This window comes from Zosterops lateralis (genome assembly GCF_965231275.1).
Source record: "Zosterops lateralis genome assembly, chromosome: 4".
In the NCBI taxonomy this organism is placed as follows: Eukaryota; Metazoa; Chordata; class Aves; order Passeriformes; family Zosteropidae; genus Zosterops; species Zosterops lateralis.
In genome coordinates, this window is record NC_139765.1 from 777,558 (window position 1) to 804,126 (window position 26,569).

Genomic DNA, 26,569 nt, shown 5'->3' on the forward strand with positions numbered 1-26,569 from the left:
GGTTGTATGGAAGCAGCAATAGGAAAAAAAAAAAGCCAGCTCCATGCAGCATGATCTGTTAAAGCAGGCAGGTTAGAGAAAAGCTGTGGAGGAGCCAGAGCACAGTGGAGGAGCAGCAGGAAGGTTCTGCACAGGCTCTGATGTCCCTGGAGCCCAGTGACCACCTGTCAGCACAGACCCACCACACAATCTGATCTGGTCTGAGGGTACAGGCAGCTCCCAAGTCTGGGGCAGAGGAAAAATGGTCTCAGTCCTTTGACAAGGTCATCAGCTCAGGTGGGAAAGCTGATGTAGACACAGATTATTGTGCTCTGATGCACCTCTTGGGCTTGCTCATGTACAGGATGGAGCTGAAGACTCAAGATGGAAGGATCCTCCCTTGATGCCCTGAAGCAAGTTTTGGAAACAGGATCATGTGGAGAGACTGCCAAAGGACTACCCTTCATGCTAGACTCTGCTGTGAGCTGGAGGAGGGATCACGAGCTGGGTGTTCACACAGATCTCAAAGATTACTCTGATTCAAGGCCAAGGCTGATGGATGTGTCCAGAAAATAATTAAGTACTCTCCCCTCCCTTACTTGAAAGGCATTGGGCTGGAAGTCTTTGTAAACCAAACATTTCCTCAGGGATCTGGTCCTCCAAGCAAACAGAAGTGTTTGGCACTCCTGCTGGGCAGGGGCATAATGGATGCCATTTAAAACAAGTCAACTTCAGGAAATGAGACAGACACATGAAAGCAAAGAGAAAGAATGACTTAAAACCAGCTAAACAGCATAAAAACAAACTCTGTGCAATGCAAGCTGTTGCTCAGCCCTCTGCCACTGAAGGTACCACACCAGCTGAGTGCTTGAGAGGTACACTACATATTTCTATTACAATTTACAGGTCCATAAAAAAAATTGGTTGGAACCTAGTCCAACCTCTCACTTAAAGCAGGGCTAGTAGCCACACTAGATCAGCTCAGCTCCTCCCAAATATTTATCCTTGTGCCATAAGCCATGGATTAGCAACTTCAGATATATTTCAAGCCTGACATACACCAGCAGAACTTTTCCTTTGAGTTTGTTTAAATAGGAAGTCAGTTGGATTGAGTTTGTGCAGAGACAGTCAGAGATTTCAGTCTCACTCATACACACATGCAGTAATTCAAGCTAGAATCCCAAAGCCTGTGTGTGCTGCATATATGTAATAATATTCATCTCTGTTCAGCTAGAACTGTTCAAGGTAATTGTAATAAATTGAAGTTTTATCCTACAGACCTGTATTACACAGAAAACTGCTTTCATTGTAAAATAACCAAGAATTCTCAGAGATGACAGGGAGTATGAAAGTAGCAAAACCTAAGAATATTGAGTATTCAGTTTTTCACCATTCATCTTGGCCAAAACCAAAGCAGTGCAGGAGGATCAAAGTTCCTACATGTAAAAATGTTCACCAAGTCCTTGCAACAGCAGTTTCCAAGTAAAAAAAAAAAAAACAAAACAACTGGGGGGGAAAAAAAATCAGTTAATAAATATTTATGCTTTCTGGACCACAACAATGGTGCAGTTTTCACCAAAGATCAATAGCACCACATCTTTCAATGCACCATCTCCTGCTCTGCAAAGGCCTCTGCACTCCCTCAGGCAACCCCATTTCCTTTTCTCTTTATCTGTCCTGAGCACAGCCAACTTGTGTGCAATGGGAAACAGAAACCAGCTTAGCGAAAGACAGGTTTAACCAACCTCACAGGCAAGAGGAGCTGAAAGGAAGAAAAAAATCCAAGACAGCTGCTTCCAAAGTTTCACGTTTTTGCAGCACATCTATTAAATTGTTTAATTTTTAATTTAAAAAAAACGACATATTTTGCCAATGTATTTTTACAGTAACTCGTAGTGTAGTTTGATTTAATTTTACTTTAATTTGTAATTCAATTTATTTTAAAGTTATTTCTAGTTTATTTCTGTCTTGGAAAGGAAATGCTTTATTTGTAAGTTTTAGTGTTCACTTTTGTAGCAACGTTCAGAAGAAAATCAGTGGATTGAGTGGATCAATGGAATCATTGGTTCAGCTTTGGATTCATTACTCAGCTATTATCTATTTATGTTACATATTTAAATTGACCTTCTGTTGGTTTTGAAGGGGCCAAGGTTCTTGTGTTACTTTTTTCTAAGTAATGAAGAGAATTTTTCTGTCAAAGGGAATTTTTCTATCAGACTAATTTAACATAATTATGCTTTTTTCCTATTATAATCACTTCTGAAGAATTCTAGATTTTTCATTTAAGACACTGTGTCAGCACATTGTTTATTTTTAGTGACTTACTGCTTGTGCTGTATTCCTTCACTGAAAATGTTTTTGGAGCAGACACACCAATAAAAAAAAAAATGGAGGCTGTTAGAAACTTTTCATTAGGAACCCTAAATGTGGTTGGTTAAAACAAGTGTTTTATCTTTTGAGTGAGGGTCCATAATACAGATTCTGCTGTGAGGAGGGACAGAAATAAGAGAACCCATAAATGTCTTCAGGTTTTTTTTAAGATGTAATTTTTAAAGATTTAATCCCATGCTGTGTTAATTTTAATAGTGTCAGAATGTACTCAGGGCTTCTTTTTGGGTTGAGTAGAGTGGCTTTTGTGTCAGAAAGGCAGGATGTGGAGTACCAGGGTTATTACTCTGGGAATACCCTGGGGAAGCTCAGGGCTGCTCTCCTGGTGGGTACCAGGGTTATCACCTGTCTGGAGGAGCTCAGGGCTGCTCTCCTGGTGGGTACCAGGGTTATCACCTGTCTGGAGGAGCTCAGGGCTGCTCTCCTGGTGGGTACCAGGGTTATCACCCAGCTCAGGGCTGCTCTCCTGGTGGGTACCAGGGTTATCACCTGCCTGGGGGAGCTCAGGGCTGCTCTCCTGGTGGGTACCAGGGTTATCACCTGTCTGGAGGAGCTCAGGGCTGCTCTCCTGGTGGGTACCAGGGTTATCACCTGTCTGGAGGAGCTCAGGGCTGCTCTCCTGGTGGGTACCAGGGTTATCACCTATCTGGAGGAGCTCAGGGCTGCTCTCCTGGTGGGTACCAGGGTTATCACCCAGCTGGGGGAGCTCAGGGCTGCTCTCCTGGTGGGTACCAGGGTTATCACCCAGCTGGGGAAGCTCAGGCTGCTCTCCTGGTGGGTACCAGGGTTATCACCCAGCTCAGGGCTGCTCTCCTGGAGGTCACAGGAGCTGCAGCCCAGGAACTCTTGGCCTGAGCAGGGCTGGGTGAGTCAGTCAGTGGCAGTGCCAGCGGCAGAGGCACAGGAGGGTTATTGTGTGTGCCCCTGCCTGGTGACAGCAGTGACTCACAGCACTGCTGCTGCTGGGAGGGTGCTGCACACAGATTTGGGGGGTTAAACTCATCCTCCAAGAGTAGTCCAGTTTTCCAGTGAGGCTCTCAGCCTGTCCTCTGGGAAGATGAAGGTGTGTTCAGTGCCCAGGCGCCATCGTGTCTGAGTGTTGGTCATTATTACATCACTAATGCACAGATCTGTTTCAAGGAAATTATTTTCTGGAAGACAACTCAGATAGAAACCTCCTATTAGCAACAGGCTTGACCTGTTGTATTTTCTTTAAAGCAGGTACTAGAGGTTGTTACAGTGTTGTACCAGTCCTGTCTGTGCTGCAACAGTGCAGCTTTTTCAGATAAATATCCTGATAATAATTAATAATTATTTATTTCAGATAAATATCCTGATAACAATAATTATCCAGATAATTATCCTTATGGCAATACTCACCCCCTTTTTTGGGGGTAAGAAGCTTCTCCAAGAAGCTGGTGACCACAGCAGAGCTTGTAGAGAAGTAAAACATTAGAAAAAGGACAAAAAGCAGCAATTTTTAAGCTGAGAATAGAATTAGAATTTTTGCTGTGAGCACTATTGCTCAGTTTCAGCAGGAGACAAACCTGGCTGGCAGCTCTGGGTGAGGGGGGATCTTCTGCAGGATGTTCATTCCATGAAGTGGCTCCTGTGAGCCAGAGTTGTCAGTGGGATAATGAGCAGAGCTGTGGGTGTGGAAGGGGAGAAATATAATATACAGTAAATTCACCAGTAGTGAATTCCAAAAATCCTAGACTAGATAAACCAGTATTTTTAAAATCCATAAGCAGTATTAATGCACTGTGTTGGTTATTTGCTGCTTTACAGTCTCAGAGATTTAATACAAAACAGGCAAAGCCTAATGAAGGCCAAGTGTTTTCCTGTTCATCAGCTGGTAGAGTTAGCACCTCTCCATACAAATCCTTTGGACCATGACAGTGGTGGTGCTTTATTCCTTCATTATTTATTGCTCTCAGTCCTTTTCTGCTGGAGCACTTTGATTCACTGCATTGTGGTCGTGTCTCAGGGCTGCTGGTGTGTTATCCTGCTCATCCCAGCACAGACATAGACATGACAGTTGCTGTCCAAAGGATTTGAGGGAAGCAGTGGTTAGAAAGTGATAGGATGGTGATTTTTGACTCAAAGAAGTGCAATTGCATTATTTGCTTGGCTGTCCTCCAGAGCTTTTTAAAAAAATTATTTTAATCTTGACCAAGCAAAGATGCAGTTTTTTAATGTTTTTAGTCCCCGTTATATATTTTCTTCTGACAGTAGCTGAGGTTTGAGTTTATAAATCACTCTTCAGTAGCTCAAGTAGTGATTTACTCTTTAAAAAATGCTCTTTTCCACCCATTCTGTATAAGATCTTAAATAATTTAATAGCTAGCTGTTTTTACTTAAATTAAAACAGTTGAATTGCTGCTGATTCTTTGTTTCTTGAACTGTTTGTGGTAGTTTAATCAAAAGGAGCTGCTCTGTCCTTTTCTGGTGAAAATCACCAAATAATGGGGTTTTATTTTTAGCATAGTATATCATGACACCAAGTGTCCTTTTACATTTATTGAACGTTGCATATTAGATTTTAATGTATATTGTATACATGATATATATAATGTATACGATATACAATATAATGTGTGTACATATATATATATAGAATGTATAATGTAATTTTATGTATATTAGGATTTTAATGAAGTTTTCCTCAGAAAAAATAAAATTTGATAAAAAATCTGACTGTGACTACAAAACCCATTACCCAGCACTGAACCATGTGCCACATCTAAATACCTGCAGGGATGGTGGCCCTGCCACTGGCTCTGGGCATCCCATCCCAATGTGTGACAACCTTTCCAGTGAGGATTGGTAATATCCCCATGGCAATTCCTGCACCTTTGCAGTGTGTGTGTGTGTCCATGGCAATTCCTGCACCTTTGCAGTGTGTGTGTGTCCATGGCAATTCCTGCACCTTTGCAGTGTGTGTGTCCATGGCAATTCCTGCACCTTTGCAGTGTGTGTGTGTCCATGGCAATCCCTGCACCTTTGCAGTGTGTGTGTGTCCATGGCAATCCCTGCACCTTTGCAGTGTGTGTGTCCATGGCAATTCCTGCACCTTTGCAGTGTGTGTGTGTCCATGGCAATTCCTGCACCTTTGCAGTGTGTGTGTCCATGGCAATTCCTGCACCTTTGCAGTGTGTGTGTGTCCATGGCAATCCCTGCACCTTTGCAGTGTGTGTGTGTCCATGGCAATCCCTGCACCTTTGCAGTGTGTGTGTCCATGGCAATTCCTGCACCTTTGCAGTGTGTGTGTGTCCATGGCAATTCCTGCACCTTTGCAGTGTGTGTGTGTCCATGGCAATTCCTGCACCTTTGCAGTGTGTGTGTGTCCATGGCAATCCCTGCACCTTTGCAGTGTGTGTGTGTCCATGGCAATCCCTGCACCTTTGCAGTGTGTGTGTCCATGGCAATTCCTGCACCTTTGCAGTGTGTGTGTGTCCATGGCAATTCCTGCACCTTTGCAGTGTGTGTGTGTCCATGGCAATTCCTGCACCTTTGCAGTGTGTGTGTCCATGGCAATCCCTGCACCTTTGCAGTGTGTGTGTCCATGGCAATCCCTGCACCTTTGCAGTGTGTGTGTGTCCATGGCAATCCCTGCACCTTTGCAGTGTGTGTGTCCATGGCAATTCCTGCACCTTTGCAGTGTGTGTGTGTCCATGGCAATTCCTGCACCTTTGCAGTGTGTGTGTCCATGGCAATTCCTGCACCTTTGCAGTGTGTGTGTCCATGGCAATTCCTGCACCTTTGCAGTGTGTGTGTCCCCATGGCAATTCCTGCACCTTTGCAGTGTGTGTGTGTCCATGGCAATTCCTGCACCTTTGCAGTGTGTGTGTGTCCATGGCAATTCCTGCACCTTTGCAGTGTGTGTGTGTCCATGGCAATCCCTGCACCTTTGCAGTGTGTGTGTGTCCATGGCAATTCCTGCACCTTTGCAGTGTGTGTGTGTCCATGGCAATTCCTGCACCTTTGCAGTGTGTGTGTGTCCATGGCAATTCCTGCACCTTTGCAGTGTGTGTGTGTCCATGGCAATTCCTGCACCTTTGCAGTGTGTGTGTGTCCATGGCAATCCCTGCACCTTTGCAGTGTGTGTCCCCATGGCAATTCCTGCACCTTTGCAGTGTGTGTGTGTCCATGGCAATTCCTGCACCTTTGCAGTGTGTGTGTGTCCATGGCAATCCCTGCACCTTTGCAGTGTGTGTGTGTGTGTCCATGGCAATTCCTGCACCTTTGCAGTGTGTGTGTGTCCATGGCAATTCCTGCACCTTTGCAGTGTGTGTCCATGGCATCCCTGCACTGCTGGCACACAGCTCCTCACCAGGGCTGCCCCAGCTCATCTCCAGTGATCTTCCCTGTTCTCCCTTCCCCCTGCTCTCCCTGCTGGCTCCTGTGCCCAGATCCTGTTTCCCCTTTGAGGCAGGTGTACCCTGGCTGTGGCCAGCAGACCTGCTGTCATGTAAACTGAGCTATAATTAAACCCTGCAGAATCCTGCCAGGGACAGCAGGCTTGCAGCCAGGTATCGATCTGCTGGCTCTTCCTGCTCCTTCCTCCTCATTCCCTGAGACTGAAAGCAGAGAGGAGAACACTTCATATGCTCCCCTTATCTTTCAACCAGTCATGAATCTCTACAGCAAAAGTATCTCCAAAAAGTGTTGCCAAGAGAGTGTTTTAATGATGAGTAAAACGTGCTGATGTTAGGTGAGATCTAAAAGGAGTTCTGAAAGCCAGGGATGGGGAGTGGTTTCTCAGTAATGCATTCAGGGTTTCTGTGGTAATTGGGGGTACAAATCTTCTCTCAAGTAGAGCTAATCTAGGCATCCATTTGAGTGGGAAAAAAAAAAAAAGAGCTAAACTCTGCTTTTAATTAACATCTAGGTTTATTTATCTGGGAAGGCACAGAAATTCTGAAATGTGCCTTAAACTTAGTGTTTAAATAAATACCACCGTTATTCCTTTGGCCTTGCATTGAGATGGATGAAGAAGAGAGAGTCCTTTCCATAATTCTCTCTAGGTCCCAGAACGTGTCCAAGAGATGAGTAGGATTTGGGTCCTCAGAGCTTGTTGTGTTGCCCAGAAATGAAATCTCTAACACTAGATAAATGAGTGTTCCACATTTTCAATGCTACAAGCCCTTTTCAATTATATATATTTTTTTAGTTCTGAATTAACAGAGTCTTATAAAACATGTAGCTCTGAGATGATTATCTGTGTTCAGACAAGTGGAAGCTCTTGCTACAGTTGGTGGATTGATGCCTTGAACTCATAACAGGGAATTCCATTCTCCTTTTTCTTGACAGTTGTTCATTCAGATCTATCAGTAGATTCAGATATTTCTCTGAACAGTGTTTAAATGCAGAGCACTTGGTTACAGCATGGCCTGCATAAAGAACCAAAAAGACTTTATTGCTCAGCATTTCTATCCATTTCACCTCTGTTATTGCAGATCTTGAACATTTCTGTGTTCTTGGCTGGTCCATAGAGAAGCCAGAGTTCAGTCATTGTGAGAAGCCTGACAGCATGAGGCCATGCAGGACTAACTCAGGAGTGAGGAGGTCCTGAAAAGATTTATTAAGAGACAGTATTTGTTCAGAGAGAGATTCACCCTGAATGGTTTTATCAATGCTGTCTATACCACCTGGCCATGGGCAGTGCAATATTCAGTGTTGGATAGTTTGATGTTTATGGCCATGAAGTTGTCACATCTCCTTCATGTTCTTCTCTACTCCCTCAATTCCTAGAGTGATGTGCAAGGTTAGACAGGACAGGACTAAAGCTTCTCACTGACAGAAGTTGTTCTGGCTGTCATTCCTGTTGGAGGCACTCCTTTTAGCTTGTCTGGTTCACATTCTGAGCAGATGGGTTTGTGCTGCCTACTCAGGTTCAGCTCACTGCACCTGATGTCTTCAGTGGTGGGTGACTGAGCCCTGCTGCCAGAGGGAACTGCCTCGTGCTCTCAAATCCTTGGACCTGCCAGGAAGATGTCTGGGGCAAAGAACCAATCTCCTGAATGGAAAAACTTCTCTGTTTGGGTATTTTCCAGCACATTCTGGGATTCAGTAAAGATCTTAACAATGAAAATCCTTGGATTTGTACTTGCAAAGCTGCATCCATCACTGCATCCACCTGTTTTTAACCATCTGTTAAGGTGGGTTGTGCTGGGCCTCCCCATTTCCAGAGCTGTCCAAGTCCTTAATGCTTTTCTGTGCCTTATCTCTTAAAGCTGCTCCTAAAAGTCACACAAAGCTCCTTGAGAGCTCAGTGTAATGTGCTGTGTTCTGCTCTGCTGTCAGAGGTGCTGCTGTCATTTCAACATGAGGCTAAGTGCCTCATTTTGATCAGAGGTTTTTTATATGTTCTTTCACAGGGACAGTGATTGCTGCAGCCATATTCTAAATTTATCCTGAAATTCTGGTAATTCATTTGAACTGCCTGTCTTCCCAGGATGGTACTTGGTGTGAGAGATCTGACATATCCAGAAAAGAAGATATTCAAGTCTGTTCCTTTGTGAGTTTAGCCAATATTTCATGGCAGAGGGCTGCAAACACCACGTATCAGCAGTTATTTTTCCTTTTTAGAGCATGCTGTTGATGTATGCTGATATGTTAGAAAGCACTGAACACAAGATCAAAGGTTGTGTAGAGCACCTTTCATCTTGGACTGATTCCTTGCATCAGCTAATGGAGAGATGGATTGGCTGACCTCCCTAGTTGAGGTGACTAATAACAAGTTTTTGCAGAGAAGCTCCTAATCTATTAACAAATGAGTCATCTTTCATATAGATGCTGTTAATTCGAAAATATTAGACTTTCATTCCATATGTAAATGTTAAAATTCTCTTTCCCATAAGTGCCATAATACTTTATAATTACTCCCATGGGATGTGAGGTTCACAGGAGCTGGATGTGGCACTTCTGCACCCATTTCACAGCTGCAATTTAGGAGGAATCTCTACTGTGGATGAAATTGGGTGTGTTGCATGCACATGCAAAATGGGATAAGATTGAGCTCTACCTGAATATAGATCAGTTTGATGTTTGGCTATTGGCTTTTTATTCCATTATAACAGAAACCTTGTGCACAAGGATCCATTTTATCAACAGTTTGTGACAAAGGAAATTTATGCTGCCAGCCAGGGGAGACAGAATCTGCATTGGAAGAAACTGCAAATGTGCAAGGGCTCTTGTTTCTTTAGCAGCATAAGAACAAAAAAAAAAATCAAAGCTGATATTTGTAAATAAATAAAACATGGTGTTTAAATAGTGTGATGCTAACCCAGTTTGGACAGCCTGGTGGGAAATGGAGGTTAAAGTCAGTATGTAAATTGTGGATTCCCATGAGAAATCCCAAACGTTTCCCCTAATCCCAAAATGCCTGTTCTCAGGAAAGATGAGGGGCACTTAAAAAGAATCCAGTTTCTTAGTTCCAGGATCAGAGCGTGCTGACATTCAAAGGGTGTGAAATGTAGATTCTTGGAAGGTTTGCATGAGAAAAAACTTTTGAAGCACAGTCAGCTAGTGATGTAGAGGTACCTGCCTTTGGAAATGTAAACACAGAGTAGCTGGGACTTACTGATATGACTTCAAAAATAAATTTCCTTTGAGTTCTCTTGCCTACTAGATCATTTCTGGTGTCTGACAGAGAGCTCAAATTCCCTCAGGAAGTCAGAGAACTATCAGAATTATATTCACAGCTAAAAAACTGATAAATGTGTGGGTTTTAGGACTTTAATAGGTCCTAGTCAGAGTTTTATTCTTACCACACATGTATGCACACAAATTTCTTCAGAATATTTAGAATGTGCACAGATTGATTTTTGGAGTAAGTCTTGTTTTTACTGAGATATTCTATAGAAACTGCCCAGATCTTTACTTTGAGCACAGAAACAGTTTCTTTATTCTTGGTAACCTGCTTCATGTTGATCACAGATAAAACCTTTCCTGTGGACATTCAGCACTGGGCTGGTGTCTGCACTGACTCTGTTTTGCCTTGCAGCCTTTTCCTGATGGACCTGGACACTGGGGATGCGTTGGCTGCATTGCAGTTTTGCTTCTTCTCTGGAAAACTTCCCCCAGTTTTGCTGGGCTGTTTCTGACCTGCTTCCTTTAAGACTCTAAATTCCTTCCTGTAGGCTTTTTCGGGGTTTGTTGGGGTTGGTTTTTTTTGTACAAAGAGAGACAAGTGAATTAGGCTGCTGCACACAGCCCCTCGTTTCCCCCTTAAATGAGTCATTTTGTGCCAGTCTAGTTCAGCTGACAGATGTACCACTGACAACTTAAGCTCTTTATCTGTAGCACTTTTTATCATCTTGGCCTTCTGCTGTCTCAGAGATAACACAATGCAGGGTTGTCTTTAAAATACAGGTCTCTTTCTTTGACTCTCACAAACGCAATCCTATTAAAATCATGGCAGTATTTCGTACCTCAGCTTAGCACTATGAAAATCACCCACTCATTTCCATTTAAATCAGGGTTTTGAAGACCCTGATGCATCTTACAGGGGATAGGTGGCATTTCTGGACTCAGCAAGTTGTGTTCCTTCCCCCCAGCCCTGCTGGATACCTGACATTAGCCCTTTTCCAATGTCTTTGCGTGGGCTGCAGCTCATTGTCAGCAGGAGCTCCCTCACCAGCCAGCCTTTGCTTCTGCAGGGCATTCAGCAGGATGCAGTGCCCAGAAATGCTGCCAGAAAATTAACTCTGTGAGCCTGGGACAGTGATTTCACATCCCAAATTCTGCTCTTTGGGGATGGGACAGAGCAATTTCATACACCCCAAATCCTGCTCTTTGGGGGTGGGACAGAGTGATTTCACACAGGACCAAATCCTGCTCTTTGGGGATGGACAGAGTGATTTCACACAGGACCAAATCCTGCTCTTTGGGGATGGGACAGAGTCTCTTCTGAGCTGGGTGTGGTTCATCCTCTTCCAAATGTTTGAATTGCTTTTGTTGTAAAAACCAGGAGAGTTGTTGTCATAATGCAATGGTTTGTGCATGTGGATTTGCTGACAATAAAAGCACCTTTACATTCTCATTTTCTGGTGGTACACATTTGAGGAATAGACGTTACAGAATTGTCCCTCTGAAATAAAATAAAATATAATTATTGTATCTTTCCTTTCTAGAGAAATAGCACTGTAGTCATGGTGAATTATACCCAAAAGTAAGGCAGTGTTTCTAGGTACATTTCAGACCTGCAATGCCTTTTGTAGCTGAAAGCTTGTGTACTTTGTCTTTCTTTGCCAGCTGTGAAAATAATTGGCTGAAGGACAGATTAGCTGTGAACTGGCATCTTCCAAAACTGAGTTTTATTTGATTAACAAATTACATTTGTCTCTTTTTTTAAACTTTTTTTTTTTTTTTTTTTTTTTTGTATTCCTGGGTTGGATCCTTAAAAATAAATACAGGACTGTGTGACATAAAATAAAAAAGGAAATGTGTTGTTGTGGTTTAACCTCAGGCAGTAATTCACTACAGACAGGCACTCACTCTTTCCCTGGTGGGTAACAGTGGGACAGCTTGTGGCTGGAGATAAAGACAGTTTATCTGTGAAGTGAAAGCATGAGGAATTCCATCATCAGGCAGGTGTGCAGCCATTCCAGGAGAGCAGGGCTCCATCCTGAGCTGATGGTGCCTTGGGGTGTCAGATGCCAGAAATCCAGGGTCCACCCTCCTCCTCCTCCTCACCCCAGGCTGTGAGCACACACCATCTGCTCTGGGGTGTCCCAGCTGTGCCATCCCCAGCTCCCTGTGCTGCCCCAGCCCCTCACTGAGAGGCAGGAAAGGCCTTGGCTCTGTGTGAGCCCTGCCCAGCAATAACCAAAATATCCCCGAGTTATCAGTGCTGTTTTCAGCACAAACCCAAAACACGGCCCCAGAGCAGCTACTATGATGAAAATTAACTTGACTCCAGCCAAAAGCAGCACACCTGTCCTGTGTGTGTGTCCAAGCACAAAGTGTTTTCTGTGTGAAGAGCAGCCTGATGGCTGAGCACATTGGCACAAATCTCCCAAATCCGTGTGCATCATCAAATTCATTCACTGCAGGATGTATTGCCTGTGTGAGTTAACAGCAGAAGTGACCAGGATGTTTTCAACATCTTAATATTGTCAGTAATATTTTTGTAAGAAGCTTTTATTAAATCTGCTGATTTCAGCAAAACTCTTGGTAGGATTTTTTTTTTATTCCCGAGGAGTGAAATTTCTGATGAAGAGTTTGGTGAGAGTGAGATGAGGTTACCCCAAGCAGGAAAGAGAGTGTGGGAGTTGCTGAGGGGTCTCTTGGCTAATTTAAACAAAGACCCTGACACTCTTTCCTTTCTGACACTGATCTTTGAGGAATGCAAGCTTGGATTTTGCAGTCAGTCAATATTCAGGTATTTGTGCAAAGCAGAATCTCTCTCAGTCCTTTCTGTAAGAATACCTTGTTAGATCCACCCCAAAACATCTTACTGCTTCCTGCCTGGAGCCTCCTTTGGGCCACAGGAGGATGAGTAAGAGCTTGAACCTCTCTGCCTTTTACACCACTAAATATTCTCTTTTTCTCGCTGTCCTTGCCATTACCGTGCATTCTCCTGCTCAGGATTGAGTCTTCAGTGTCAGAGAATTTTTTTTTTAAGTGGTTGAGTTTTGCAGAATGTAACAATGCTTCCCACCTCATTGTGACACATTTCTGTGACACTGTCATATAATTGCCTGTTCTGTTTTTCCCCTTGTTTCAGGGAAAGAGTACATTCTTCTTCTTTTTGCTGATTTTTTTCAGGCTTCTCTTGAACATACTGTATTTTTTCTTGGTGTTCAAAAATTAAAGGAATTTTCTCTGTTTAACCTACTTAGAGTTTAAATAGATGAGATTAGGAGGAATTTAACTATGGAAGTGTTTGGTGTCTAGGTGCCTGGCTAGCATTGCAGAACCCAGAGGTCTAATTTAGGCATTTAGACTTCTTGAATAAATGATGAGCTAAGTTGTATGTCTGATTACAGTAGTCACACAGCCAGTATCTGCAGTATGAATAATCTAAATCAGGCATCCAAACCCAAATGGACAAATGCATATTGGAATATTAAACACTGTAGCTGGGTAGGTCAAGCTCTGTATTGCACAGATGAGTGTGGAAATCCTTTCTTTAAAAAGCACATCACAATTTAATCCTTTCTTTCCAAATCATGGTAGTAGCAGTGGCTGCCTCCTTTTGATCTGAAATGTAGGGTTAGAATACAGGTCTTGGCTGCAGAATATCAATTAAATTTCTTTTTTCTGACTGAGAAAGTTAAAATGCACATTCCCCCCTTCCTTTGGACTGGTGAGATGATGAGCATTGAGGTTAGTTGGAAGTGTTGCTATTCAGGTCTTCCTGTTCTTATGTGCTCTACCAATTAGAATAAGAAGCTGTGCTCTCTTTAATACTTTCTGTCAGGCCTTCTGAATCTTTAAATATTTTATGCAAAAAGGAAAAGCTTCACCAGAGAGAGATGAAAAGAGGTGCCTGCAGCAAGGTTCCCAAACTCAGCAGCACAGCTGTGGCTGCCTTGGATTGCCCCAAGGCTGCAGGACAGCTTTGGGAACCAGCACCAGGAACTTCCCCATCAGGGGCTGTGCTCACACTGGGAGCTGGAAATCACCAATCTGCCAAGGTGTGGGAAATTCCAATTTCAGTCCTGCTAGGTGGAGGAAGACACTGAGTCGTGTTCTGCTGCTTAAAGATGTAAACTTTGGGCTAAATTTTTGAGTACAAGTCAAACTCTGTAAATTGACCAGTGGAAGTAATCCAGGCAGAGGAACACCTGGTCTAAGAGGTTATATTTGCACCTAAAAGTGTCCTTTTAGGACTTCTCTTTGAGATGAGCCTGAAGGTGCTCAGCTCTGTCAAGAGAAAAGTTTATTAAACATGACCAGTGAGACTGGAGAACTGTGCTCACGCAAATCCCTTTGTGATTTGCAGGTGTTATAATTTGTGCTGAGGCTTAAAGACCAGTTTTCATCACTTGATAAAACAGGGAGGGAATCCTCAAGATTTGAGATAAGAGCCATAAATTTCAAGCAAAGCACAGGTTCATCATAATTACTTTGACTTTAATCGCATTGCCTGCATTAAAAACACAAAAGCACAATTGTTACTTACTCAGTAGAGTGTGACATAATGAAGCTCAGTGGTATAAAAAGTATTTTTACATGTTTATTTCTAGATAAGACTATTTCAACAGTACTTCTCAAGTTTCCTTGAGATCTCTAGTCAGGTCTTAGACACAGCATTAAGTATCAGTGGCTGGTGTTGTATGAACTTGGAAAATATTTTGCCTTTTTGGGATGGTTGTTCTTTAAAAGTGAAGTCTGAAGAATGGATGAGGAGCTAGTAAAGCTTACCTGCTCCTTCAGGAGGAAAATTATGTTTTTTCTTTGAAATTATGTAGAAGACAAGAAATTCTAACTGAAAAAGCAGTTTGGTTATGATACCAGCTAGTAGAGAATATTGTTCTGTTATTCTGAGAACCATAAAAAACTTGGAAAGCAGAGGAAAGAACGCGTTTTGCATACATTTTGCATGTTGGAAAAGAGTGGGTGTCAAAAGCACAGAATCATTTCTGTGGTGTGTTCTCCAGTTACCTTTCACATAATAAAGTTTGTTCTTGACTCAGCAGCAGTTCAGAGCACAGTGGGAGTTATTCATAAGCTCAGCTCTAACTTTTCCTCCAGCCCCACCTCTTCATTTTCCCTGGGAAACTGAATTACAGACAGTTGCTGACCAATTGTCAGGTATTCCCAATTCCCTTGTCTTTATTTTACAGACTGATGGATATCAATAAATCCTGTTTGTCACTGGTATTAATTTTTTTTTTTTTTTTCACATCATGTATTTGAATCATGTAATAGGTTTTGCTTCAGTGACTCAAAAGTTCCACGTTTAGGGGAAATAATTTCTGTGGGTCCAAGGCACAGTTTTTGTCTGTGTAACCTGAAATGCCATTTCACAGCAGATCAGATGGTAAAAATGTAAGAATTTGGTTGTGGTGATTTAGGCCATTGATGTTTATAAATAACCCAAGTTTTGATTCCGAGACAACGTTGAGTAGAGGAAATAATTTCATTTAATGGATGATGTGGTTGTTCAGAAGAAGCTCTTTCCTGGCCTGGGAGAAGGGAAATGCTGAAGCAGCAGTATGTGGAGAGCCAGGTGGAAGCATGTGGGAATTGGTTTGTTAGCTGGAGGAACAACACACAGCTGGGCTGTCAATAACTAGGGCTTCTCAAATACAAATGGAATTAACTCCTGTGGAATTGTGAAGTTACATCTAGCGGGGTTATTGTTTCATTTTAACAAAATTTGAGGACATTGTCTCACTACTGTTGTTGCAGAGGCTAAAATCCTCATGCATTAAATATTATGATGTGACCCTTTTCCCTCTGCAGCATTTATCCAGTTTTCTGTAGCTGTGTTTCTTCATTACATGCTGGAGTTTCTTCTCTGAGTGAAATGGGAAATGTGTGCTGGGTGTAGAGTTAGAGCTGAAAACCTTGGGAGCATTCACAGCTGATGATATTTCATGGGTGATATGTAAATTCTGCCAGCACTGTGCCCTCTGCTTTGCCAAAATGGTGATTTTACAATAATTCTGAGCCCTCCTCTGCAGAATTGTTCTTCAGGGCGGGTGAGCATTTGGGAAGGTACTGACACAAGTTGCTGGGAGCTGCTGACATTTTCCTCTTTGAAACAGTCACTCTCTCAAGTTGATGCAAGTTGAAGAGTCACTCAAGCAAGAGTCTTCAAAGTGTTAAGAAACCTTTACCAGGAATAGAAGGAGGAACTTGAATTTTCTGTAGTATAACCCAGTTCCTGTTTTTAAAAAACCCCAGTGTTGGTCTGTTGGCATTGTGGTTTCCTCTTGGTTGGTGGTTCAGTGTTGGAATCCTAGAAACTTAGAATTTGGGGTTTTGGTGTATAGTAATACATGTGAGTTGAGATAGAAGATTTTGAGTATTGTCTTTGTCCACCTTCTTCTTCCTGGGTTTGGGTGGTTTTCTGTAACTGGGTGAAGAGGTCTGCATTGCAGGCCTTAGGTGGTCATTGCTGGGTCAAAAACATAAATAATACAGGTGTCACCTTGGTATTGGGTAATCATTGCTTAAATAACCTTAGAAAGAGATAGAAGCTCTCCATTGTATCTCATTTCTCCGGCTTGCCAGTTGGAGCTCACAGCTCGTGAGCCTGTAAATACTGGATAAGATACTGTAGGAGCATCTGTGGACGGCAGGGAGAGGGAACTCTGCAGACCTGAGATATTCCAGAATACGTGGGTTTATTGCAAGGGTTGTGGGTAAAAAGGGCTTTGTCTTCAGCCACCAGCCTGGGCTGGAGGGAACCCCAAAGAGAGAGGGAGAGAGAACAAGAGGGTAAGAGGTAAGAGAGAAGGGAGAGACAGAGCAAGGGGGCAGGGGTCAGAGAGCAGGGGTGAGAGAGCAGGGGAAGAGCTAAGAGAGAGAGTGAGGTCTTTGTAACAATCCATTATATCTCCTTTTGTGTTGAATATTCTAATTTACAATGACCAACCAACACAAGACACAAAATCCTATAGAATCTCCACACAGCCTATAAGAACTACTACATTACCGTGTGTTATATTTTAAACTCTTAAAAACTACTCTTTAGACTTTTCTGTTTTGCTGCATTGACCTTTGGATCCCTCAGGCAGCAGAAGGGGATTGTTCAATCCAAAGGGATTCTCCTTCAGCTGCCCAGGCTGTTGTCTTCAGGTTATAGAGTAACTAAGGCTCAGTATCCTACAACTCAAAGCAAGCTTTCATTTCTATTTCAATTATAAGTTTGATATTTTCAGAATCTTTTGCTAAGCAATCATATTTATAAGGTTTCCCTGATTGATCTTCCCCAACAAGACACAATAAACATTCCAAGTCTGAGCTCACCATCTTCATTCCCTGTGTCATTCATCCTGACCCTGGCAGCAAAGAAGCCAGAACTGTCACAGTTCAGGAGGTGTGATGTTGCTCATGGTGTTCTCTCTGTGTCTCCAGTGGAGGTGGTGTGGCTCACGGTGTTCTCTCTCTGTCTCCAGTGGAGGGAATCCTCTGACTCTCTTTCTCTGTCCTTGCAGCACATGCAGATGACGATCCAGGCGCTGCAGGACGAGCTGCGCATCCAGCGGGACCTGAACCAGCTGTTCCAGCAGGACAGCAGCAGCAGGAGCAGCGAGCCCGCCCTGGCCGAGCTCACCGAGGAGAACTTCCAGCGCCTGCACGCCGAGCACGAGCGCCAGGCCAAGGAGCTCTTCCTGCTGAGGAAGACCCTGGAGGAGATGGAGCTGCGCATCGAGACGCAGAAGCAGACGCTGAACGCGCGCGACGAGTCCATCAAGAAGCTGCTGGAGATGCTGCAGAGCAAAGGGCTCTCGGCCAAGGCCACCGAGGAGGACCACGAGCGCACCCGGCGCCTGGCCGAGGCAGAGATGCACGTGCACCACCTGGAAAGCCTCCTGGAGCAGAAGGAGAAGGAGAACAACATGCTGAGAGAGGTGAGTGACCAAACTCAGTGTCCATCTCCAGCCTTACACTCCTCTCTGTCTCCCATCCATTTCACAGATATAAGGAAAGAATCTTCCCTCTTTACATTAGAATTTGTGCCTATTTTAAAACTTCTTTGTGGCTTCCTTGCTGCCTTCATGTACCTTTTGGGGTTTTGTGCTGGTTTTTTGCCCCACTCTCCCCCCACTTCCACCTGGAGGTGAATTGTCCCAAAGCCTGTAAAATGAATTTCTCTGTTCTGTTGTAGTTAGAGAGAAAGCAGCTACCTGTATTTAGGTGAGAGCAGAGAGAGAAAGCTTTGCAAGAGTAATGGATGATTGCTCCACAGTTTCCATGGAAACAGTCGTCTTGCTGTGAAGGGTATTTGATAAAACTATTAGCTGCCCTGGATGCACAGCCAAAAAAAAGATTTCTTAAAGGGACACTGCTGCACACATAGTAACCCCTTCTCACCCTCCACCTGCAAACAGAAATACTATTGTTATGTCTGTATTATACCTTAAAAGAGTACAATGGCAGGCATTCTTCACTATTAATCACTTTAAAGTAATTATAACAAAATATAGTCTATATAGAATACAAATATTTTAGTAAAAGGAAGGAAAATAAATGAAAGAAAATGAGTTATTGTGTAGCCAGTGTTGTTACAATTTTTGATATTACTAAATGCATTTCCCTCTTGTCAACCAGCCTCCTAAAGAAATCCAATATTAACTTCTAAAGAGCTGGTAATTCAGCATGGATTGTGTGGATGCACAGATAAATATGTGTACACATGGATTCACCAGTGCTAAGATTCTGCATACAGATTATTTTACATCTGTCAACTGAAGGCATGAATTGATAACTCCCCATGTATGTGCACCCTGTGTATCAATCTACTCACCTGTTCTGCCCAGTGGTGTCTGTCTCATGGTTCAGCAGTTTTTGGAAAGCTCTGTGTGTACACAACATTTAAGGCCCCTCTCTAAGAAGTCAGGAAGGCAAGGCCTTGAAGAGTTTTTGGAGATGAGTGTATGCAGCACATAAATACTTCTTAATACCTCTTATTCATATGTTTTCAGGGCCTGACCCATAGTGCTTGTGCTCTTTCAAGCATTTATATAAAGAAGCTGGAGCCCATTGCATTTCTGAGCCAGATTTAGGCCAGATTTATTTTTTTAGAGCAGTAATCTCTTGAGTGTCTGGAGTGAACATAATATGATTCCAGAGTTTCTGCACTACAGTTTTTCCTTAATTTAGCAACCAATGATAATTCTGTTCCAATTCTTGTAACTATTTCAGGAAGGGCCTCAAATGGCTTCCATTTGTTTCTGCTCTAAGTCCAGCAACAGAAATGCAAAGCTGGCAGGAGCTGTGCAATTTTTGAGAAATGGGGTTGTGTTTGTTCCTGCTTCTGATGAGTGGATGATGTGAGATAAGAATTTGTGTTTCATTCACGCACATTTGGAAATCATTGGTCATTTAAATCCTGTCTTGGTGGTAAAAGGCTTCCCAGAGGAGGTAGAGGTGACCTACTGACTAGAAAGTGGAATTGCCATGTATCAAATGTTTTAAAAGCAATTAATTACTCCTTGCTGCTTCCCCAGCCTGATTCATTGAGAAGTGTGAGCTGGGTGTAACATCATTTGCAGGAAGGAAGGATTAGTGTCTCTAAGGGACTCACAAGAGTTTGGGAGGTCAGGTCATATTTCATGTCCTAACACATTAGAAAATGTTAATAGCAGTCTTGACCATCTCAGCAAAGAAGTTCTGAGATGTCAGAATCCACTAGTACTGTTTGTGACTCTGCAAGGTGTTGGATTTCTGATAGAATATTTGCTGGAAATAATAGTAAAGATCTACATCTTGAAGCAAAAAGGTGTCCCTCAGATTTCAGGCTTTGAAACCTCCATGTGATTTGAAGTGTCAAGTTGAGACTCAAGTTCATCAGAGAGTTTTTCAGGCAGACAGTGCAGTTACAGTGGTCAGCAGTATGACCTTGAGAATTAAATGTGAACTAATGGATTTCCTCAGCTTTTGCTATTGCTGTTATTGTACTAAAGACTGCATGAATTTCCTAAGGAAAACAAGTTCTAAGAGAGGTCAGAGTTGTGGTTCTGGTAAGATTATGACTGTGTGCCACTCACAGTTTTAGGTTGTTACATCCATTCCAAGATCTCCTTTTTTTCTAGGCTGAAAAATCCAGTGCTGCTTAATTGTTCCTCCTATAAAAGACATTACATATTTTTATCATATCCCAGGGCACTGTCTCCCAAATCCAGATTATGAAGTGGATTCTCCTGCAGCTGCTGAGAGGTATCTCCATGAGCAATTTGACTCTCTTGGGCTTTTTCCAATTGCCCTGACTTCTGAGGATCTCAAGAAATTATTAATATAAATCCATGAGAAAGTTGCTATATCCAGCACAGGATGTATTCAGCAACTGGTGCAGGGGACATTCTCTCATTAACACAAATAACTAAAACTTTAATGTCTCCCTGAACATCAGAATGCCCTGACTTCAGCAGATAACAGTGTGGCTGCATCACATTCCTCTGCCTTGGAAAACAAGCTTAAGCTTCAGAGCTTATCAAGAGATGGCTGCTATTTTGAATACCCCTTCTTCAGTCTTAGGGACAATTATTGGTGTTGGTATTCTAACCTTAACTCTCAAAAACAAAATTATTTTCATACCAGGAAGAAATACTTGATGAAATGCAGCAGCTGGACTGCAGCTTCCAGAATAGCTCCCAAGTTGCATTGAGTGCTGCCTCTTTGTTCCAGACTTGCCTGTTGCAGAGTTATCAGTGGTGGTGCAGAGCTCCAGAGATAACTGAGCTGGCTGTGCTCTTGCTGACATCCCCAAAGGCTGGATGCACTGGCTGGAAATGGACTTTTCTCAGATTAACAGCCCAAATATCAGTGCAGTTAATGCAGAATATGGTGTGGCTGTATCCAGAGCTGGTGTTCAAACACCTGGAGCACTCTGGGCAGGCTGGGGTTTGTAAGGACAGTCCAACAGGGACTCTGAGTGTAGGTGGCTGAGCACAACCATTTCTCTGGGAACAGAAAGGAGGCTGTTTATCCTGAAGGCTTTTTTCTTCAGGAGGCAGTTCTAGAGTCAAGGCTTGCACGTTACAGTAGTGTGGAATCAGGGAGGAGCTGACAGGAGCTTTAGACTTTGTGTCCAGAAACTGTTTGGCAGTAAATTACAGTTTTGACTTTAATTTTTAAATTTTTTTTTAATAATTGGCCCCATTTAAACAAGATGGATTTTTATTCCAGCTGAGTACAAAACTGAATGAAGGAGTTAGAGATGGAGTGCTCGACAAATAAAGGGAGGTTCTGTTTGTAAGACAGACACTGAAATGGGTGGTTCACGAGGGCACTCATTCACAGTGAGCTTGAGGAAAGAGGCTGTGGCAGAAAAAGCTATTATTCCTTTCCTTTCTGTCAAAATGGCAACTCCACAGAGTGCTGTTTGTGAGCTGCATCACAGTTCTCTGGGATGGCCTTAGTGCAGGAATCCTCTGAGGCTGTTTGGATAGAACACATTCCTCCAGGAATGAGCCCTGGATGTCTGTGAGCATCCCTGCTCTGTGTCCCTGGCAGGGCAGCACAGCAGAGATCTCACAGGTGGATTTAACCTGAGTTCAGCCAAATTTCACCCTGTGATGCCCAAAGAACCATCTTTGTGCTGTTTGAATGGAGCAGTGCCCATGGTACCCTAGGAATGAGCAGTGGATGCTCTGTGTCCCTGGCAGGGCAGCACAGCAGGGATCTCACAGGTGTTTTTAACTTGAGACCAGCCAAACCTCCCCCTGTGGTGGCCCAGGAGCACATCAAGGGGCTCAGGGAGAGCAGGGAGCAGGGAGCAGAGAGCAGACCTGCTGAGCTGTGCTGAGGTTGCTCCCCTCGTCTGGCCGCCTTTTAATGAGCTCTGACAAGTTTTGCAAACAAATTATTTCTCCGTGGGTGTGTTAAAATTCTTCTCCTTTTCTGCTGCAGGCTCAGAGGAGGAGTTAGAAATTTTAATTGGAGCAATTAGAGTTAACTCAAGGAACACTTTTGTCCTGTGCCAGGATTTTGCAACATAAATAAGACGCTTCAAGAGAGGAGTTTTGTTTGCAGGAGTAGGTAGATTCAGTCACTGGAATTCTTTACTGCATCATACCAGGGGATACCTTTCTGATGAGGTAAAAAATAAAGTTTTTGCTTTTTTTATTGCTGCTTCACGCTTTTGACCTTTTAGAAGCAAATGGCAAAGGGAGAAGTGATTTAAATCAAGATAATTTAAATAATTACATCTTTATTAGCATTGCTTCTTTGGTCTGCAGGTAGTTTTAAAACATACAGAGGTTTTGTAGGTCAAAAATTGAGAAAACTGTTCAAGGGCTATTGCAAATTGAAAGCATGCATGATGTAGTTTTGATGCATTTAAATATTTTTAAATACCATTTTTGTTTGGAATATTCTCTATGTCACCTTAGGTAAGAATGACAATATTCAAACATATGAGAAATTATTTCCATCTTTCCTCAGTGCAGACGTTTATAATTCTTCAAAAGCTGAAAAATCAGGCTGGAAAATAATATATTTGTTTTTTGTTTCTAAACCACCTTATTCCAGCATGGCAAATTCCTGATTTTTATGCAGTAGTTAAATAATGTGTGAATATTAAGTAAATAGAAGAAAGCAGAACTCCATTCATCTGTCAGGATGGTTATTCTGTATTATAATTATGGTCTCATCAAAGTGAAATAATTAATAAAATTTCAGGAGGTTTCTTCATATACTTTTTCTAGCATGGAGGGGGTAAGTTATTTAATTCTTGCTCTTATTTCAAAACAATTTTTTTTCTGTATGATTGGGCTAATCCTCATCATACAGGAGAATTTCTTCCTATTTCATTTCAGCACTTCCATCCCCTTCAGATAGGATTTGAGAAACTCTGTGAAACAATGCATAAATGTGTCTGGGGATTAGAGGTTTCCAATGCCTTTTGATGTTTTGTTATTTTAGAAGATTTCCTTTGTCAGTACATGTTAGATGATGGGCTTTGTTTACAAATGGCATCTTAGCTTTGCTTTCCTTGGAGATGCTCACATCATCCTGCACCTTCCTGCAGTAGAAATGAGATTTGTGGAAGTTTCTTTTCACGAATGTCAAACTTTGTACTGGAAGGAAAAACCCCTAAAAATACCCTGAGCAACTTGGAAGTTAATTGGAGTACAAAGTGAGTGCTTTAGCACCTTAAATAAGAGGAAAGAGAAAAAAATTAATAACAGCACATATGTAAATGAAGTTCTACAAGATTAAGATTTTAATTTTTAATTGACTTTTCCTCAGGTTTTTTATTCACACTTCAGTAGTCAGATTTCAGCACAATGACTTGGTGCCTACAACTAATTGGATGGTTTGAATTAGTTCTCTCCTTACCTTGCTTTTACTCTAATGCCAAAGTTTGGAGGGATTTTGCTTTTGTTTCCTGCTGATTGAAATACTGAGATGAGCAGGAGGCTGAGCCTTAATTTTCACTTTAGGTGATGCCTTTGTTAACAAACTTAAGTGTCCTGATATCTGAGGTTTTAATTGGATTTAGAAATAATCGTCTCATTGGATTAATACAATTGTGAAACAGAGATGAGTTACTTTAGCCAGGGGTAACTGAGCTTCAAAGCCACTGGCACCTGCATTATCAATGTGTGTGTGCAATTGGCAGCACATCTCCCCAAGTTATGCTCTTTGTCAATGCAGTCATTGGGGTTTTTTTGCAGGGAATTATGTTGATTGGGTTTGCAAATGCAGGAAATGACAAGTGGAAAATGCAGAAATCATTTCCGAAGGAACTGCCATGATTGCTCCTTGCAGACTTGTGTAACTACATCGTTTTAGTAGCAAAAAACTCCAATAGCAATGAAATAAATTCTACAGGACTCTTATATGTCCTTTTTTCAGTTCATTTTTGACGTCTTGCTGAAATAGAAGTTAAAATTACTGGTATGGAGCACTTTTTGGAAAAAAATGCATTAAAAAAATCCTGAAACTAAACAATTGTGATACTACCCAGTCACCCTCTGGCAGCAGGTAGTAAAGATATTTATATAAATGAGTCATGCAGATTAAAGGGCTCTCCCACAGGTTATTCCATGCAACCTTCTGCTCAAAGCAGCAATTTGGAGCAGTGGGGATTCCACAGCCTCTCTGGGCACCTGCTCCAGCATTTGGTTGTTCTGCTGGTAAAACCTTTCTCATATTAGCTGGTCTAGATTTTTAGTGCTGCAAATTCTGCCTGTTGCCTGTCATCCTTCCACTTCTGACAAGACTTTTGTTTGCATCATCCCTGGAGCTCCAGTTAGCTCTAGAAGGCATCAGGTTTATCTCCAAGTCTTTTCAGCTGAACAAACACTTTTCTCTCCCTCCTGCTTCCCACCTCCTGCTCTCCTGTTCCTGCAGCCCAGGCTGCTCTGGGGGCGTCTGGGTTTGGAAAGACTGGTGTCTGCCAGGGAGAGCTGGAGCTTCCCTTGGAATGGACAATGTCAGCCTCCTCTCTCTAAATTGTTATAATTTTGCAATTAAGGAGGCTTTTAGGTAAAGAGATGGGAATCGGAATAACAGTTCTTCACTAAAAAATACAAATGTAGCAGTACAAAAAACCAAGCCAATACAAAAAATCCTAGAAACGCTGACAGAGTCAGAATATGAACTGACACCTTGTTGGCCGGGATGTTGGGACTTTTGGTTATTTATTACAAACCAGGACAGGTTTTTTTTCCACATCAAGGGCACATGGCTTGATCCAATTCATGTCTTCCCCAAATTCCTGTGTCTGTGAGCTGCTGGCAGTGCTGCCTGTCCCGTGGCTCAGGTCATTAACCAAGGCACTAATGAGGGCTGGACCTCCCAGTGCTGCTCAGGCTTTGAGCCTCACAGCCCAGCTCCTTTTCCTCTTGCCCAGCCTGTGCCTCACAGATTTGCCTCCAGGGATGTTTGGAGCCCTCGGGACAGGGGACACCCATTGTTCTGCTCAGTACTGGGGGCTCCTTCAATTCCAATATATATTCTCTAATCTGGAATTATTTTCAAAAAAAACCCCATGGACGTTGTAATTATTTATGGTGTGTTCAAATCACTTTTATCACAACTATTCTTTACATTCAGTGTTCTCAGTGTGTTTGATCAGCTGTTCCATGTGATGATGCTGATCAGAAAATGAAGAATATTGTTCCTCACTGGAGCACTGTGCTGCCTTTACAGTACTATCATTATTACCTGGCACAGGTAATAATGACACCTTTAATTTATACCTTTTCTGTGGTAGATTTCCTTGAGAAGGAAGATAGATATTCTTAATTAAAAATTAAGACTTAATAATAAAATATAACCCCCCCAACTCTGGAGAAGGTGCCCACCTTGTTTAGAACTTCTGACTATTTCTAGCCTTCAGTTTCTAGTTATTGAATCTTAGAGATTTTTTTGGACAGAACAACCCATTTTGGATTTTTGTTGCCTGTGAATGTACTTTAGAGTTGGAATAAATTTGCACCATAATTTTGTTTTTCCTTTTTGCTGTCACTTTTAAATGCAGGAGTCATTGAACATATGAAAACAATAAAAATTTAAAAGATATTTATATGAGCCACCCCTTGTTATAATAATTTAATTTGCACTCAAAGGTGCAAAGATGTTGAATTTTACCAACTTGTGAGGAAACTATAGCAGGTACATAAGAAAGTTCTTACTGTGTGAAAGAAAAGGAAAAGTCTTGTACAACTTTATCAGAATGGATAACCAAGGAATGAAGGACTGAGTTTCTGTTTTTCTGGTCCTGATGTTTGTGTGTGGCCCTGTGTTCTTGACTATGACACAAAATCCTGTTTTACAGGTTCACACCTTCATTTTCCTCCCTCTGTGGGGTGTGTGTGTCCCCAGGAGAATCTGCACACACCAGGGACAGGATCCATTAGTCCATTAGTACAGCCTGAATTTCACATTGAGGAGGGACCTGTGCTCCAGAGAGGCTGGGGCTGCCTGCAGCTTTTTTCTCAGGCTGCTCAGGCTCCCAGGCGTGGGGCCAAAGCGAAGCCCTGCCTGTGCTGTCAGGGACTGAGAGGTGTTGTTTTCCAGCAGGTTGTGTCATCCCAATCACAGTGGAATTCCTGAGGGGGATGGAAGTAGGACATTTCCTGTGTGAGGTGCACAGCATCACTTCAGGCATTGCAGGCACTGCTCAGGAAGGAGCTGGGAGGAATTTTCTCTTTGGGAAAAGCCTGAGCAGACACTGGTGTGTGTCAGCATCCCTTTACAGACCTATATCCCACCTATCCCAATTCCACAGCTGATTTTATATTCTCAGTGTCTCTGCGCCAGTGGAAATTACTAACAGCTAAAATAAAAATAATCAGTGTCCAAACCAGATTTCTGGCATGTTAATTTTTGACCTTCTTATCCTTTGTTTTCTCAGTTGCTAAAAGGTCACAAGAGTTTGTTTTAATTTCTTTGGGTAAATCCATTTTGGGAATGTAGGTACAGGTAAGTAGAATAATAATGGTGTTGCTCCACTCTTTTCTGTGTGGTGCCAGGCTCTCTCAAGCTTTCTCTTGACTGTAGGAGAGACAAATATATTTGGAGGGGTTTTCAGGTTTATTTTTTCAGGAGGATTTTTTTTTATTTC

At 42.4% G+C, this 26,569-nt stretch overlaps 1 protein-coding gene across 5 annotated transcripts in view; it reads left to right on the forward strand.

Moving 5' to 3' along the window:
- ERC1 (ELKS/RAB6-interacting/CAST family member 1) overlaps nt 1-26,569 on the forward strand; it is a 232,486-nt gene that overhangs the window by 40,354 nt on the left and 165,563 nt on the right. For all 5 annotated transcript variants that reach the window (XM_083859867.1, XM_083859869.1, XM_083859868.1 and 2 more), the window contains exon 3: nt 17,487-17,903. In XM_083859867.1, coding sequence (XP_083715993.1) covers nt 17,487-17,903 — 417 coding nt within the window. The remainder of the gene's footprint in view (nt 1-17,486; nt 17,904-26,569) is intronic.